Source organism: Lithobates pipiens, unplaced genomic scaffold (genome assembly GCF_037356315.1).
Source record: "Lithobates pipiens isolate NorthernLeopardFrog02 unplaced genomic scaffold, aLitPip1_a1.2 Scaffold_19, whole genome shotgun sequence".
NCBI classification, from domain to species: Eukaryota; Metazoa; Chordata; class Amphibia; order Anura; family Ranidae; genus Lithobates; species Lithobates pipiens.
Genome location: NW_027507764.1, coordinates 337,782,185 through 337,798,751, shown reverse-complemented (window position 1 = coordinate 337,798,751; position 16,567 = coordinate 337,782,185). Strand labels below are relative to the sequence as shown.

General features: G+C 40.5%; 1 protein-coding gene across 1 annotated transcript in view; it reads left to right on the top strand.

Moving 5' to 3' along the window:
* The first annotated feature begins 12,881 nt into the window (after positions 1–12,881).
* The window catches only part of FOXF2 (forkhead box F2), a 13,772-nt gene continuing 10,086 nt past the window's right edge, over positions 12,882–16,567 (top strand). The window contains exon 1 of the mRNA XM_077492103.1: positions 12,882–14,311. Coding sequence (XP_077348229.1) covers positions 13,336–14,311 — 976 coding nt within the window. The 5' untranslated portion in view covers positions 12,882–13,335. The remainder of the gene's footprint in view (positions 14,312–16,567) is intronic.

Below are 16,567 nucleotides of genomic sequence, written 5' to 3'. Positions count from 1 at the left end.
GCCTACAAAGGTATTAGGTGTTATATGACTGTGTTATTACTGACCAGTGGTGGCTGGTGGTATATTTTTTTTTGGGGGGGGGGGCGTTACCATGTCCGCCCCCCCGGTGGTACGATTGGGCAATTGGTCCCCGCACCTAAACCATCTCTAGGTCGCGGGCTTCCTCTGGGTGGCGGGCTTCTGCATCTCCTCCTTTCTCGGCTTCACGGCGGCACGGATTCCCCTACGTCTCCTCCCTCCTTCTCCTGAGTGGCCAATAGGATTGCTTCTCCTCTTGGCCAATCAGGTTCCTGATTGGCCAGGAGGAGAAGCAGGAAGACAATAGTGAATATTAATTCGCTATTGTCACACAACTGGGTGAGCTCGGGGTGCAGTTCTCTCCGCCCCGAGCCAACTCTTTTTTTTAAAGCCAATTAGAGCCTCGAGCTCTAATCATGTGCTTCTAAAAAAACTCCCATTGGAATCCCTGCATTCGGCTGCATGTAAATTAGGGGCCGGGTGCATGGATTAGGGGGATGGCACCCCTGCCCCCGTATGGACGGGCCACCGCTGTTACTGACTCTGCTGACTCTGAATAATGGCTGAACAAAGGTGGCTCCATGGAGAAAAAAAGGAGAGGAAGGCATTGTCGTAGAAAAACAAAAAGAACAAGAGAAGCGCCTAGACTGTTACATGGTGTAGTAGATCTACAAGTAGAACAGCTCACATGATATATGTGACAAGAAGGGACATCAGTTGTAAAATCCCCATTGAGGGTCCCCACTGCACGGCCGGCTTCCTTGTCCATGCCAGCAGCTGAGCACCGGATTTCCTTCAGCTCCATCCACTGTGCAGTGGCGACGCTCAATGGGAATTTTACAATTGATGACCCTTCTTGTCACATACACCATGTGAGCCGTTCTACTTATGTATCTATTAAACCATATAATAGTCTACACTTAGAGGCGCTTCTCTTGTTTTTTCTCCACAATTTTATTATCAGCTTCTGCTCTTGGTGTATGATTCAACTTTTTTAACCCTCGTATTATGGTTCTTTTGAACCTTGGACTATCTCTTAGCCAATTTTATTCATTGGTTGTACCTTGAGGTGTTCAATCCTGTGTTCCTATTTTCTTGTTTCTATTGTTGTAGAAAGCACTGCAATCTCTGTGGAAGCTAACAAATGGAAATGACTTACTGGGCATGCACATGCCATGGAAAAAAATTTCTAATATTAGGTTTTAAAAGAAAAGGGGAGACATGCTGTATTTCCCCTTTTGCACCAAATTAGCCCAGTCTAATCCAGTATACCAAGTATAGAATTACAGCTCACTCACTGAGTATTTACCTTTTCTTGGTTATCAAACAGCATAAACAGTGTTCCCACAGCAACAAAAAAAAATACAAATGTTCACCAGATCCCTGCTTGAGTTATATTTTGAAGTAATAGTATGTAACTAAGATTGTGTCAACCCAAGTGGAGATCCAGTGTGCTGAAGTCACATTTACCAAGCAGTATTAGCACGTAGAGGCTCAAAATTTAGCACAACTTAGCATGCCTGCCAGATATTAGTCAGACAACACCTACTACAACCAAGCTGATGATGTTGGGTTCATTTTTTTTGTAAAGAAAAATGTAAAGAACAAAAATGAATTTATGGATTCAAATCCACAGGATTTCTGGTTTAAGTTCGGTAGATTAGTATTAGAAAAAATACATGTAATCTTCAACTTATTTCTATCAACAGCACTAACTAATTAGTGCCAAGTTCATTTACAAAGTATATCGCTGCAATTCACAATTCTGTCCAACTGTCACAGCCAATGCAAAGCCAAATGATGGTGCCATGCTGTTATAAGAATGTTTTCATAATTTAAAAAACTAAGATATCTAACTGCCAGGGAATGGCACCTATGTAGGGAACTTTTGGAGAGGGGGTGATGCAGGAATACTATGACTGAAATCTCTAAAGATTCTGACGGAATGTGTCCTATTGGACCGTTTTGTTGCATATTCCGTCTGTGTGTGGTCTCCATCGGACTGTTTCCGTTGGAATATCCGACGGACCAACTTTTCCAACTTGCCGGTAAAATTTTCGGACAAAATGCTCCGATCGGACATACTCCGATCATGTGTAGCCTACTCCGATGGACAAAGTACCACGCATGCTCAGATCAAATTCCTAGACCAAAGCTATTGGCTACTAGCCTGAACGTAGTCCCGTCGTAACGAAATAACGTCATCACGTTATGTACAATCGGATTTTCCGACAACTTTGTCCGACCGTGTGTATGCTACAGTTTTGGACAAAATCCGTCGGACAAAATCCGTCAGACAAAATCCAACGGATTTGGTTGTCAGAATGTCCGACCGTGTGTACAAGGGCTAAGAGGTATAAAATACTATCATCAAATTGGGGGCCACACTAAACTAAAATAAATGTTAGTCTTTAATGCATACAACAAAAAGTGACCGTAAGGTGTATTTATCTATCCCTAAATCAACTTTATTCCTAATAATTCCACATCTATCCATGTGGAATTGTGTTGGTATGACTACATTTCCTGCGGATTTCCCCTCAAACTTGTTCTCTCTTTTTCTTACTAACATAAAGTAAACCTGTCATAAACCTGGGTTATTTACACTGAGCAGATAATGATAAAATGCAGACGTTATCTTCAGTGTGAACATTTTGTTAAATAGATTAGTAGATCTAAAGGCATTGAGGAGAATTTACTAAAGTTGGCCATACACTAATCAAATTTTGGCCAGTTCATAAAGGGAGCGGATGAGTTTAAATCAGTGTGTGGTCATCCCTGCTTGACAGAAGTCAATTGGTTTGATCAATTTCTGTTGAAGAAACATAGTGGAAATTTCTTCTCGATCACTAGCTGTAGGCCAATGGGCAGCAGAAGCTGACCAGTGTATTAGGACAGCGGCAGATCGAATCAGAATACTCAGAATACAACGTTGTAGAGGGGTGATTCCTCCATTAAACTCACTTGTTTGGATGGAGGCATCTGTTTTTTTTTTTTTGTTTTTTTTTCTCAGCCTTCTGTAGCAGACTGCATCTGGAGCACCAATGCATAGCAACCATTAAGCTTCTTGCTTTCATTTTCAAGGCTTAACAGAACAAGTTGGCTCTTAAAGCTGATTGGTTACTTTGCACAGCTGTTCTAGATTCTGCCTGCTCCAATTTTAGTAAATTGCCTTCAGAGTCCTGTTGGTGCCTTTTCACACCACAATGTTGTGCATTATAATGTGTAATGTTGCAATGCATTAGACAGCTTTTTTAAATTGAATGGATAAAATGCATGGCTGCATTTTTCACAATTCAATGCACAGGATAACAAAGCAATATGTATGTAACCTTTAAGAAGAAACAAAGCTACCATCAGTATAAAACTTTGTAACTAATTTTCCGGGCTAGGACATTCTGAGAGCAGGACTTGGTGGTGTTTCAGATTTGGCCCATTGTTCCAGATCTATGGTCCATTGCCCTGTTTTGCATATAAGCATGTTGTGGCCATGCCGAGCCAGTGAGAGGTTGGTTGTACAGCAAAGAGATCAAACCTGTTCAAAAGGGGGGGGGGGGGATAGAGTCACCCCATCCATGGAGGCATGAATCTTGGAAGTGAAAATGTGCTTAACCTGCAGGCAACCTGTATTTGACTTTTTCCCAGAGCTTCAAATAATGGGCCGTAATGGAGTTCCATAGAAATGACCTGTCTGTTGGGAGGGTGAGGTGGACTCGCTGGGCGAAGATCAATGGGAAGAGGCCCTGCAGGCAGTACCTATATGCTCCCTGAACGCATCACATAGGGTGTCTCAACTGTATTTATTGTTAAGAGTGTATTATACCCCCCACAGACTGTTTGTCATGGGCCTGCTACCTAACCCATTGTGTACTTTATGTAAGAGAGACCATGGAGACTTGATCCACCTTCTGTGGAGGTGCCCGAAACTTCACCCCTACTGGATGGGGGTGGTGGACACCATAAATAGGGTATTTCAAATCTCACTACCTGCTGACCCAAAACACTGCTTACTTAATGTAGTGGGGGAACTGGAATGGGAAGAATGTACAAGGGTGGCTGTCATTAGATCTCTTTTTCTGGCGCACAAGCTAATAATGACCCACTGGATCTCAAAGGATCCCCCTGCTCTTAAAGAGTGGATTAACACTGTGGGGGAGATGATCCGGAAGGAAAAAATAATCTTCCAACATAGGGGTTGCGCCCGGAAGCTCGAAAAGTTGTGGGGTCCGTGGTTGGATGTACCGGGGCTTGCCCCTGTGGATCTGGTCCTGGGCAGGCTACTATCTTGATCGCGAGGTGGGGGAGGAAATGTCCTTCAGGACTCAGGCAGAGCTACCTCAGGCAGATTGCAAGGTTGAAAATAAGACTATGTAGAAAATGGACTGTTCGTCTTGATATGCTGACTGTGTATAATGACTGGTTTTGATGGTTGTAAAGTTGTAAAAGTGGTTATGTAACCTTGGTGTATGTTTACCCTGCATTTTCTCAATAAACCTTTTTATGGATAAAAAAAAAAAAAGAAATGATCTGTCTGTCAAAACAAGCCACAAGTTATCTATCCTCAGGGAATAACAGTCTACAGATTCAAGGGTAACCCATATGGACATTTCACTGACAGTGTGGTATTTAGTTAAAGAGGCCAGTAGAGTGGCCTGATGGTACTTCTGCAGGTGAGAGACATCTAGGCCACCTCAGAGCATGCGTTGGAACTGCAACAGACCCTTTGGGTCTGGTATGAATTTTAAGGAGAACCCCACGCTAAAAAAAAGTGTGGGGTCCCCCCAAAATACATGTCAGGCCCTTAGGTCTGGTATGGATTTTAAGGGGAATTCCACACCAAAAAAATGGCATGGAGTCCCCCCAAAATCCATGCCAGACCCTTATCTGAGCATACAGCACAGCAGGCCAGGAAAGGGGAGGGACGAACAAGCAGCCTCACCCTCCTCAATCATATCAGGCCACATGCAGTCAACATGTTGATGAGGACAAGGGCTTCTTCCCCACAACCCTGGCCTGATGGTTGTGAAGATGCGGGGGTAGCTTATCAGAATTTGGAAGTCCGCTTTAACAAGCGGGCACCCAGATCATGGCACCTTCCCCTATGTGAATGAGTATGGGGTACACAATACCTTTACTCATTCACCAAATAAATGTGAAAAGTAAATAAATACACAAAGACGGTTTTTGACAAGTTCTTTATAAAAAAGAAAAAATAAACACATCCCCTTACATAAATCTAGGGTCAATCATGTTGAACGGCCGCCAACCTGCAAGAAAAAAATAAAATCCCACCACAGGAAACTGGTCCTGTCCAGAGACACTCGTGGAATGACAGCTGTCTGTGTGAGTTGGTCACTAGAGTTCATTGTGATTGATGTTGGATTTACATAGGGGGACATGTTTATTTTTTATTTTTCATTAAAAACTGTCTTTGTATTTATATTTACTTTTCAAACTTTTTGGGCTGAATGAGTAGAGGTACTATGTACCCATTACTGATTCACATGGGGCGGGTGGGACCTGGGGGCCCCCTTGTTAAAGGGAACATACAGATTCCAATAACCCGAAGGGCCTCTTATGGATTAGGGGGATCCCCAGGCTGTTTTTTTTTTTCTAATGCCGGCTCTTCTTTTATTTACATTTGCTGCCAGCGGGGAACCTCACTGACAGTAGATGAGTCATCGTCATTAAGGATGCGGCAGCCGCCCACCCCTGACAACCAGCTATTCACAAATAAGTTTGGGTCATTTGTTACTTTGAATGCTTCAAATATCCGAATGAAACAAATTCATTTTGTTGTTTCGTTATCATTTATTTTGGATTAATTTAAATTCGTTACTATTGCCATTTGGAGATTCAGATACACCCGAATCGCTGCATAACGAAAATTTCATCGGAATTTCCATTCATAATGAAATGAACCGCACATGTCTAGTGAGGCTTGACTGGGTTGTCACTAGAAACACATTCCAAGTTGTGCTTATTTTCTCTTCTCCTGTTTTCAAGTTCTGTGAATAGGCAGTAGAATGATTGGATTCAGCCATGCTTTTACAGAATGAGATAAATTGTTGGTGTGTATTTATACAGGTTCTGTGCACAGTGGATAGGGAAAAGGGCCAGATGAGCAACACAACTTTTCTCTGTAGCAAAGGCTTTGGTTAACTCTTACAAAAGACAGCATCTCAGGACCATATCTGGTGGTTCAAAATAGGCAGTAGCACAGTAGGGAGGATTTATAGAAGACGTAGCTGCCTGCAGGTAATAGGATACACACCATTACACATAACTAATGTGCATAGTGCTGTATTTAAAAAAAAAAAAAAATTCAGCTTTAATTCAATCATCCCTATTTTCGTGTGTTGTTAGGTGCTGCACACTTCCCACATTTTGTTTATCTAGAATCTCAGGAAAACATATTGCCATTGGAATATTGCCCACCTTTTCCTAACTAGGGTTTGTAGTTGCTGTTTCAGTTTTCAACTACCGGTATATGATAAATTCAAGAAGTTCCATTGATAAAATTTGCACCTTTAAATCACTTGAAAATGCGTTTGCTAGACAAGTTGGAGGATGACTCTGCAAGAAAACAGTTTATATGTCCACTGCCAAGGCTTGTAGGCGCACAATGCCTTAATGTATGGATTTGAAAACCTCTGCACATGAACGCCTGAATGATTGTACAAAAAATAGCCGACATCCAGATGTGATTTTTCCAGCAATATTATCTTTCTTAGGCTTTACACATTTATTCTGAATTCTTCTTTGTATTTTAAATCTTCTGAACCCATTTTTTATTTTATATATCAACATTTTCAGATTAGCATTGGTTGAATTTAATGCTTAGTGTCTCTTTGCAGTTAAAGTAAAAATTCAAAACCTAAAATTTTAATTTTTATTGATTAAGGAATAGTATAGTATAGTTTGTTTTTTTTATGTATGTAACCCGTAAGGAAGGTTTTTCTTAACTTATTGTCTGAAGGTACAATGGGTAATTAGAGTAGATTTATCCAAGAGAAGGAAAGTGCTCTCATAAAGTGGTATTAGACCCAAAACCAGAAATGCAGTTTGCCAATCATTAGATGTGGTGGCTACGTTTTATTTTTTATGCTTTTTTCTCTCTGTTTTCACCTGGTGATCTGGCCAATAACATGCCTCCTGTATTACAGTGCCCCCACTCTAGATGAAGGAGCACATGGGCGCATTTGGTCAGCAGCTATGTCAGGAGCACATGGGGCACATTTGGTCAGTGCTGGTGAGGGGGTGTTGTAAATGTATTAGCAGATTTAAATACAATAACAAATTAAAGCCAAACTATAGTTCACACTTTATACAGGCATACCCCACTTTTAAGTACACAATGGGGTGTATTTACTAAAGCTAGAAAGTGCAAAATCAGGTTCACTTCTGCATAGAAACCAATGAGCTTCTAACCCCAGCTTGTTCAATTAAGCTTTGGTAATAAAACCTGGAGGCTCATTGGTTTCTATGCAGAAGTGAGCCTGATTTTGTACTTTCTAGCTTTAGTAAATAAACCCCATTGTGTACTTAAAAGTGGGTTATGCCTGTAATCAGTTACAGCAAACAGGTTTTACATGAATAAATAAAAGATGATCATTTTATACACCCGACAGTGTAAAATGGTTTCTCTCATCCATGTAAACTGATACTATACATTCTGCTAGAGGGCTTGTGCTTGACTCGGCTGAATCACTAGATGAAAATAGAAGAAAGAAAGCCTAAAAAATAAAACAAATACAGCCATTACGAGTCTAAGAATTGCAAACTTGCGGTATAATAATTGTTTGCTTTTGGGTCTTTATACTGATTTAAGCAGTTGTCACCAGGACAAAATGTCCCCATCTCTATTCTGGCTTTTCCCTCACTTTTGACAGTGACAGTGATCACTAGAAAAAAATAGAATAAAACTCAGACACCAACCCCTGTTTTGGCTTTATCTCTAAGGCTGGCCATACATTATATAATTTTATTGTACAATTTTCCTTTAGATTTACCAAAACCATATAATATGAGGTCAAACTGAAACACTTTCAATTTACATGTAATTAGGCAGGCCCTTGCACTACATAGTTGAAGGTAATTCTAAAGGAAATTGAACACGAAAATTGTATAATGTATGGTCATCGTTAGCCTTTATGTATGGTTTACTTTTATTTGACTTTCTTTTTTTTTATGAGGGGGGGTAGGTAGACTCTACAAACCTGCAGTCCTAAAGACAATGATCAGTAGGAAATGTACAGTACATCTCAGGAGCAAAGGCAGCATCCCTCATCAAGGGCTCTAACTCATCACCACTCTATATAAAAAAAGTTTTGGCTTTAGATACGCTTTGAGGGTCCCTGCACAATGGGCTTATAAAAATGCCAGTTCTTTTGACAGAAAAAAACACTCTTATGCTGCGTACACACGATCAGAATTCTCGTCGGAAAAAGCTCTGATGATTTTCCCGACAGAATTCCAATGGAATTCCAACGGAATTCAGCTCAAGCTGTTTGCCTACACACGGTCACACCAAATTCCAATCGTTTATAACGCGGCGATGTACAACACAGCTAAACAGCTAGACAGCTAAATTCCAATGGAGCATACACACGGTTGCATTTTCCGATGAAAAGCTCTCATCTGTCTTTTTCTGGCCGGAATTCCAATAGTGTGTACGCGGAATTAGGCCTCATGCACACAGGATGTTTAAAAAATGCAAATGCTGCTGCCAGGAAAAAGCATCATTAAAAAATGCACTGTTAGCCACATTTTTGATTAGCGTCTATTGGCGTTTTTTTTCCTCGTTTTTTGGCGTTTGCGGTCTTTGCATTTTTTTCAGTAAAAAAACTCTCTATAATGTGAAAACACCCAAAAATGCCAAACGCGGCTAAACGTGGCCAAATTCTTGTTCGTTTGTTTAGCAGCATTTAGCCATGTTTAGTAGCGTTTTTTGGTGCTTTTCGTTTTTACAGCTCAACAGCCTCTGCTCCTGGACGCACAGGCTGTCATTTTTTTCTACTGCCCCTGAATGCTTATGCCTCCAAACGCCTCTGAAAGTTTATGTGTGCATGGACACATGGGGGGGGGGGGGGGGCATTTAGAGGCAGTTAAAAAAAAGGTCAGACGCCCCTAATAGCAGCTGTAAAAACGTCCTGTGTGCATGAGCCCTTATAGAGTGTTTTTGTACAGCCATTTAGGAGAATTAAGGCTCCATGCAGACTAGGCTTAAAAAAAAGAAATGCTCATATACATTTTTTACACAAAGTTTAGATGAGATTAGGACAGTTTTACATTTTTCTGCTAGTAAACTCCAATCAGAAATGCAAACCACAAAGGTTTTTTTTCCTGCCTCTAAAAAAATATGCAGTAAGTAAGAGGCATATATTGAGTTTAACATTAGAGGCAGAAAGAAAAACCCTTCTGGTTCGCTTTCTGATTGGAGCTTGGAGGCAGAAAAAACATAAAACTCTCCTAAACTCGTCTAAACTTTGTACAAAAAATACTCTATAGTGAGCTTTTTTTTTAATTGTCCTAATGTGCATGTACACATAGGATAACATTGAGCTGCTTCTACAGAACACAAAACTCCTGTAGAAGCAAAGTTTTTTAAGCCAGTGTGCATGTAGAGTATTTTTGTACAGGCGTTTAGAAGCATTTATAAGTGTTTATAAACTCCTCTTATCTCTTCTAAACGTCAAGTTTTAACGTTTTTCTAGTAAAAAAAAAAAGGTATGTTGTCACTGTACATCATTTCCTGCCTTTACAAAAAGGATCTTTTGAACCTGTCCATCGTCTCCATCCTTCTATGAGAGAGCCACTCGTTCAGACATGACCAGGAGGGAGGTCATACAACATCAGTTGATTGCAGCTATGCAAGGACATGGCAACCTCTGGGATAAATCTCACCCAGATTATAAAGACAGAATTATAAAATATTCATCCTGGGAGGGGATAGCGTGAACTGGAGCACCCGGAGTATTCGGAAGAGTAGAATTGAAGAGTAGAGTGGCATGGCTCTTGATGGCTCAGGAATCTCTGCTCACAATATTCTTTGCTCTTTTTGTCCAAAATGGCACCCAGCAAAAAAAGGCTGTGAAATACTTATTTTGGGAGTAAAACCTTTGCAGAGGGGAATCTAGTGCTGGAAAACGTGGCATAAAAAACACAAATTGAGAACATATTGTACAAATTTAGGAGAGTTCATGAGAGTTTATGAGCGTTTGAGATTACATGTGTTTTTTGCACTTAGCAACACTCCCCTCTGCAAAAGTTACTCCCAAATCAGAAGAAAAAAAACCTTGATGCACACTAGGAGCAGAAAAAACGTCAATGTTTTTAGCTTAAAGTGGTTGTAAACACTTACAACCAAATTTGACCTACGGGTAAGCCTAGATTAAGGCTTACCTGTAGGTCCAAGAAACATCTCCTAAACCATGTAGGTTTAGGAGATATTTGCCGAAAGACAGGCACCACTGTCTACGGCGCATGCGCCATAGACAGCGGGGCACAGGCACACTGAGCGCGCCGCTGTCAACGGCGATATGCCACGAGTGGAGGCTCCCGTGCGCATGTGTGGGAGTGACGTCATCGTGGCTTCGCCGAATGACAGCGGCGGAGCAGTGAGACCCACCCAGAAGATGGATGCTCCGAACTACAGGGGACAGCGGTGACTTCGCTGGCTCTTGTGTCAGGTAAGTGACACATAATGGACTACTATGTGATGCATAGTAGTCCATTATGCTTTACCTTTGCAGGGAATCAAAGAGGAAGTAAACTCATCAGGGTTTACTTCCTCTTTAAGGCTCCATGCTGCACACTAGACTTAAAAAACATTGATTCTACAGGCGTTTGACTTTATTTTCTCCTGCCTCTAGGCTACTACAAGCGATTTCTGTCAGGGATGTTCAGAGGCAGGAAAAAAAACCTTCTCTATTGCGTTTTCTGGAGAGAGTTAGGAGCTGTAAAAACGTCACTCTCTCCTAAACTCCTCTTATCTTTTCTGAATGTCAAGTTTCAAAGTTTTTTTTGTAAAAGAAAAGGTGTGTTGTCACTGTACATCATTTCTTGGCTTTTGCGGAGGGGCGTGTAGTGCAAAAAACACCTATAAACGAAACGCTCTTAAACTCTCATAGACTCGCCTAAACTTTGTACAATATGCTTTCAATTTGTGTCTTTTATGCCATGTTTTTAAGCTAAAAACGTTTACGTTTTTTCTGCTCCTAGTGTACATGGAGCCTAAAAACGTGGCATAAAAGATACAAATTGAAAGCATATTATACAAAGTTTAGGCAAGTCTATGAGAGTTTAAGAGCATTTCGTTTATAGGCGTTTTTTGCACTACACGCCCCTCTGCAAAAGCCAGGAAATTATGTACAGTGACAACACACCTTTCCTTTTACAAAATAAACTTCTCCAGAAAACACAATAGAGAACGTTTTTTTTACTGCCTCTGAACGTTCCTGACAGAAAACGCCTGTAGTAGTCATAATGTTCAAAGATACATAGAACACAATAGAAGTGCTTCTAGAGGCAGGAGAAAAAAAACATCAAACGCCTGTAGAATCAACGTTTTTTTAATTCCAGTGTGCATGGAACCTGAAACTTGACGTTCACAAGAGATAACAGGAGTTTAGGAGCGATTGACGTTTTTATAGCTCCTAAACATCTCCAGAAAACACAATCAAAAAGGTTTTTTTTTCCTGCTCTGAACGTCCCTGTCAGAAAATAACAGTAGTAGTCATAATGTGCAAAACCCCATAGAATACAATAGAAGTGCTTCTACAAGCAGGTGAAAAGAAAATGTCAAACGCCTGTAGAATCCTCAACTTTTTTTTTTTTCCGGGGTGCATGGACCCTTAGGTGTCTATGCAAAAAAAAAAATCTATCTATCTATCTATCTATCTATCTATCTATCTATCTATCTATCCATCCATCCATCCATCCATCTATCTATCTATCTATCTATCTATCTATCTATCTATATATATATATATATATATATATATATATATTGCCATTAGTGCCTTACTATTATTTCAATGCAACTTACTTTTTTTGCAAATGCCTACAAACCAGCAAATAAAGAAAATAATGAGATAATGTGTGTGTGTGTGTGGGGGGGGGGATATATATATGTGTATATATATATATATATATATATATATATATATATATATATATATACACACACACACATATATATATATATATATATATATATATATATATATATATATATATATATATATATATATATATATATAAATAGATAGATAGATAGATAGATAGATAGATAGATAGATAGATATATTTATATAGATATCTATATATATATATATATATATTTTTTTTTTATTTTTTTTTTATCCTTTATACAATAAAGACAAAAAAATCCAACTGCCTATTTGGTTTGACTATAGAGCTATATACTCAGTAACAACCGTCACCAATAATCAGAATACCTTCCTATTAGGACATTAGCAAGTATCAGGACACAATCGATGCTCGCAGCTAATAACAGGACTGGTTAGACCAGGGTGCACTGGCAATGCAGGATCCCATCCAATACGATGAGCCTTCCTGATGCTGGGAATGAGTGTGTGCACATTGCCCATGTCCCCGATCCTGCAGATGTGGGTAATCCTAAACACAAGCATGCCATGGCAGACGGAGTACCTTGGAGTGTGGCACAGTGGCGTGTGGCTATGTTGACTGAGCTGTCATAATGAGGTTGATAAATGGTGTAATTGCGTGTATTAGAGGAGGCAGCTCAGAGGGTTGGGTGCAGCAATTCCTGCCCAGATGACGAGTGGACAGGGGCCAGATGGAAAGGGGTGGTCCCTCCTCTGCTGTACATGGCTCTTATGTATTCAGGGGGGTCTGAAGGAGGAAAAAAAGGAGAGAGAGAGAGAGAGAGCAGGATTTGGGAAAGTGATAGGTGGTCGGGTTTTGTTTGCTTGATGTGACTTTCTTCTCCTCTTGTAGGGTTAGTAGAGACAGAAGGAGATGGCCACCGGCTTGGAGGCACTGTAAGGGAATGGAGTGCTGTTAGTGCTGTTAGTCTCCAGTTAAGGATATACATGGACTGAGCTCTCCCAGGGAAGACTGCTCTTGTAAGGAAGGGAAGGGAAGTTATGCAGACAGCTGAGCCCTCGGATTGGAGCGGCTCTTTCCTGAGCTGATAGTGCCACTCAGCGTCTCAAGCTCTTGGACTTGATCCCTCCAAGGGATTTCATGTCCTCAGCCGTCTGCGAGAGGTAAGAGGTCACCCAGCTTCTACTAAGACTTCAGGATCACCAAGAGTGCAGACACTTTCCGATGACCACGGAGAACTCCAGCCAGCGCTTAGATCCCTTAACTCCATTGCCCTCCAGCCCTAGTACAGGGGCTCTACAGCCTGCACTGATGAGCCAACAGCCGGCAGCCATGGACACCTCCTCCTCCTCCTCTTCATCCTCCAAGACCAAGAAGCCAAGTTCGGGGCTCAGACGCCCCGAAAAACCCCCATATTCCTACATCGCTTTAATAGTCATGGCCATCCAGAGCTCTCCGACCAAAAGACTGACCCTGAGCGAGATCTACCAGTTCCTCCAAGCTAGGTTCCCCTTCTTCAGAGGCTCCTATCAAGGCTGGAAAAACTCTGTACGCCACAACCTGTCTCTGAATGAGTGCTTCATCAAGTTGCCCAAAGGACTGGGCAGACCTGGGAAAGGCCACTACTGGACCATAGACCCTGCCAGCGAGTTCATGTTTGAGGAGGGCTCCTTCAGAAGAAGACCCAGAGGATTCCGAAGGAAATGCCAAGCTCTGAAGCCCATGTATAGGATGATGAATGGTATAGGCTTCAGTACTTCTATCCTTCCCCAAGGATTTGATTTCCAAGCTCCACCTGCATCCCTGGCATGTCACAGTAATGGTTACAACTTAGATATGATGACCAACTCTATGACTGGAGGATATGACAGCTTGAGTGGAGGTCACCATGTCCCACATATGTCCCCCAACCCTGGCTCCACATATATGGCCAGTTGCCCAGTGTCTTCCAGCGGTGACTATGGACCAGACAGCAGTAGTAGCCCAGTCCCTTCTTCTCCTGCTATGGCCAGTGCTATGGAATGTCATTCTCCTTACACAAGTCCCACCGCTCACTGGACATCATCAGGGGCTTCCCCATACCTGAAACAGCAGGCCATGGCACCTAGCAATGCAGCATCCGCCAGTCTCCACTCAGGCATGTCTTCATACACCTTGGAACAGACTTACCTCCATCAGAACAGTCGGGATGATCTTTCAGGTAATCTACACAACATTTGTCTCTACAATTGTTATGGATCCTAGTGATTCAACATTCTGATTAGTGAGACAATGGGGTTGAGAAAGCAAAATCTGGTGCAACTCTGCATAGAGACCAATCAGCTTCCATGGGAGAGATTTACTAAAACTGAAGCATGCAAAATCTGGTGCAACTCTGTATACAAACCAATCAGCTTTCCATTTTTTTTTTGTCAAAGCTTAATTGAACAAGCTGTATTTAGAAGCTGACTGGCTACTATGTACAGCTTCACCAGATTTTGCACTCTCCAAAATTAGTAAATCAACCCCAATGTAATTGTTATGGTAGCCATAAATACTTTCATGAATAATCAATTTATTTTCCAATTTGAATAGTCTCCATAGCCCACAACCTTTTTGTTCGATATGCTACATAAAGGTGGATTTTGATCAATAGTTTGAAAATATTATTGTACATTATTCATTGACTCTCTGTTTTCATCTTACAATCTCATAATCCAATCAATTGAAATACAATCAAATTCTGCAGATGTACTGCAGATCAATGCAAAATAAAAATAAAATAAAACATTCTGCACTGGCTGATTGATTTAGCTTGATCGAATCCATTCTAAAATGATCGAAAGGGGAGTTATATCTATTCGATAATTTGTTGCTAATTAAAATATTTTGGTCAGAGCACACATTGATCAAATAAAAAAATTGAGACGTGTATGGTCACCACTGAAATGTTACTAAGGCAGGTCATACATTCTACAATTTTCTTCTAGAATTTTTCTTTAGAAATACCAAAACCATAAACACTCTCCATTTGTATGCAGTCAGGTAGGCCCTCACAATACATACTTGAAGGTAAATCGAAAGGAAGTTGAATAAGCAAATTGTATAATGTATGGCCAGCTTAAATCTCCAACATGTATACATTTCTTTTCATCCTTGCGTACTGTTAAGGTTGGTGCAATTTAGCACAAGGTTTTATTTTAAAGGCTTTTTTTCCTTTATTTTCACTTGTTGAAACTGATAGAAACTGTTATGTTTTGTTATCTTCTTTATTACCAATTGTTTAGCAAAAGTGGCAGTGAGAGGGTTGAGACAGACCATTTACCACTGACAGGGGTGCTTACAATAGTCAGTTTTTATTCATTTATGTAAAACCTTTATCTCAAAATGAAAATGAAAAAAAAAAACCTGCTGCTGTAACTGCTTTAAAAGGTGTGGAGTTTGTTGGTCACTTATTTAAAGTCCTTCTAAATCTACAAGTGCATCACTACCCTCTCCCCAGAGTGCCAATGCTGCTGTCCAAAGGTGTCTCCAGTTGCTCCTCCATTCTAGATTCTAGACCCTAAAAAGACAGGGAGTGTGTTACTGGGTGGGTCACCAGGTGAAAGCAAAGGGGGAAAGAACTTCAATTTATAAATAAATAAATGAATAAATAAAGAAGAATGCAGACACCTAAATCCATTTTTGGTTTAGAGTTAAGGAAACACAGTGGAGTTGCAAGGAGCAAGATCACTTTCACGTTGAAAAATCTAAGTTAATATAATTTAGTGAACAAGAAGCTGTGTTCATTTCAATCAAACATAAACATAAATCCTGTTTTTTTGCTTGTTTGTTTTTTCCTGCACAATGTTAGAGTAGGTATCCAAAGTACACAAAACACAACAGTATACAATAGATAGGTAAGTTTTCTTCTACAGTGAGCATCCTCTACTTTAGGGAATAGGAATAAGAATAATACATGTGAGAGGGCAACCCAATGTTCACGTCCAATACACAATTATTGGCAAAGAAAAACATCTGGATTTTTTTGCACATAAATGGTTAAAATGAACACAACTTTATTTTATTTGCAGTGAAGGTGAGCTTTACTAAGTGAACAGTCTCTACTCAAACTATAAATTTACTTAGAATCAAATAATAAAGATAGGAATTAATATATAAATGGACCCTTATCTCAGGATACTTTTATTGCACATTTAATATATTCTATGTCATATAAAATAGCGGAAAAGTGTCTCTCCAATGTTATCTGATTAGCCATCACTCAGGACCAATGCTGACAGCACCTTAGCGGGTGACTAGTGCAATGTATTTATTAAATTAGTACAAGGAGGCACGTAAGAGGAGCTGGAGGTTGCATGACTCTGATCACAGGTCATGTGTAAATCACAAGTAATGGGGCTCCTGGGACAGCACATTACAGTCATTTATCAACATTAATATGTAGCCCCGCTTCAAGACTTCACTTGCCACTACA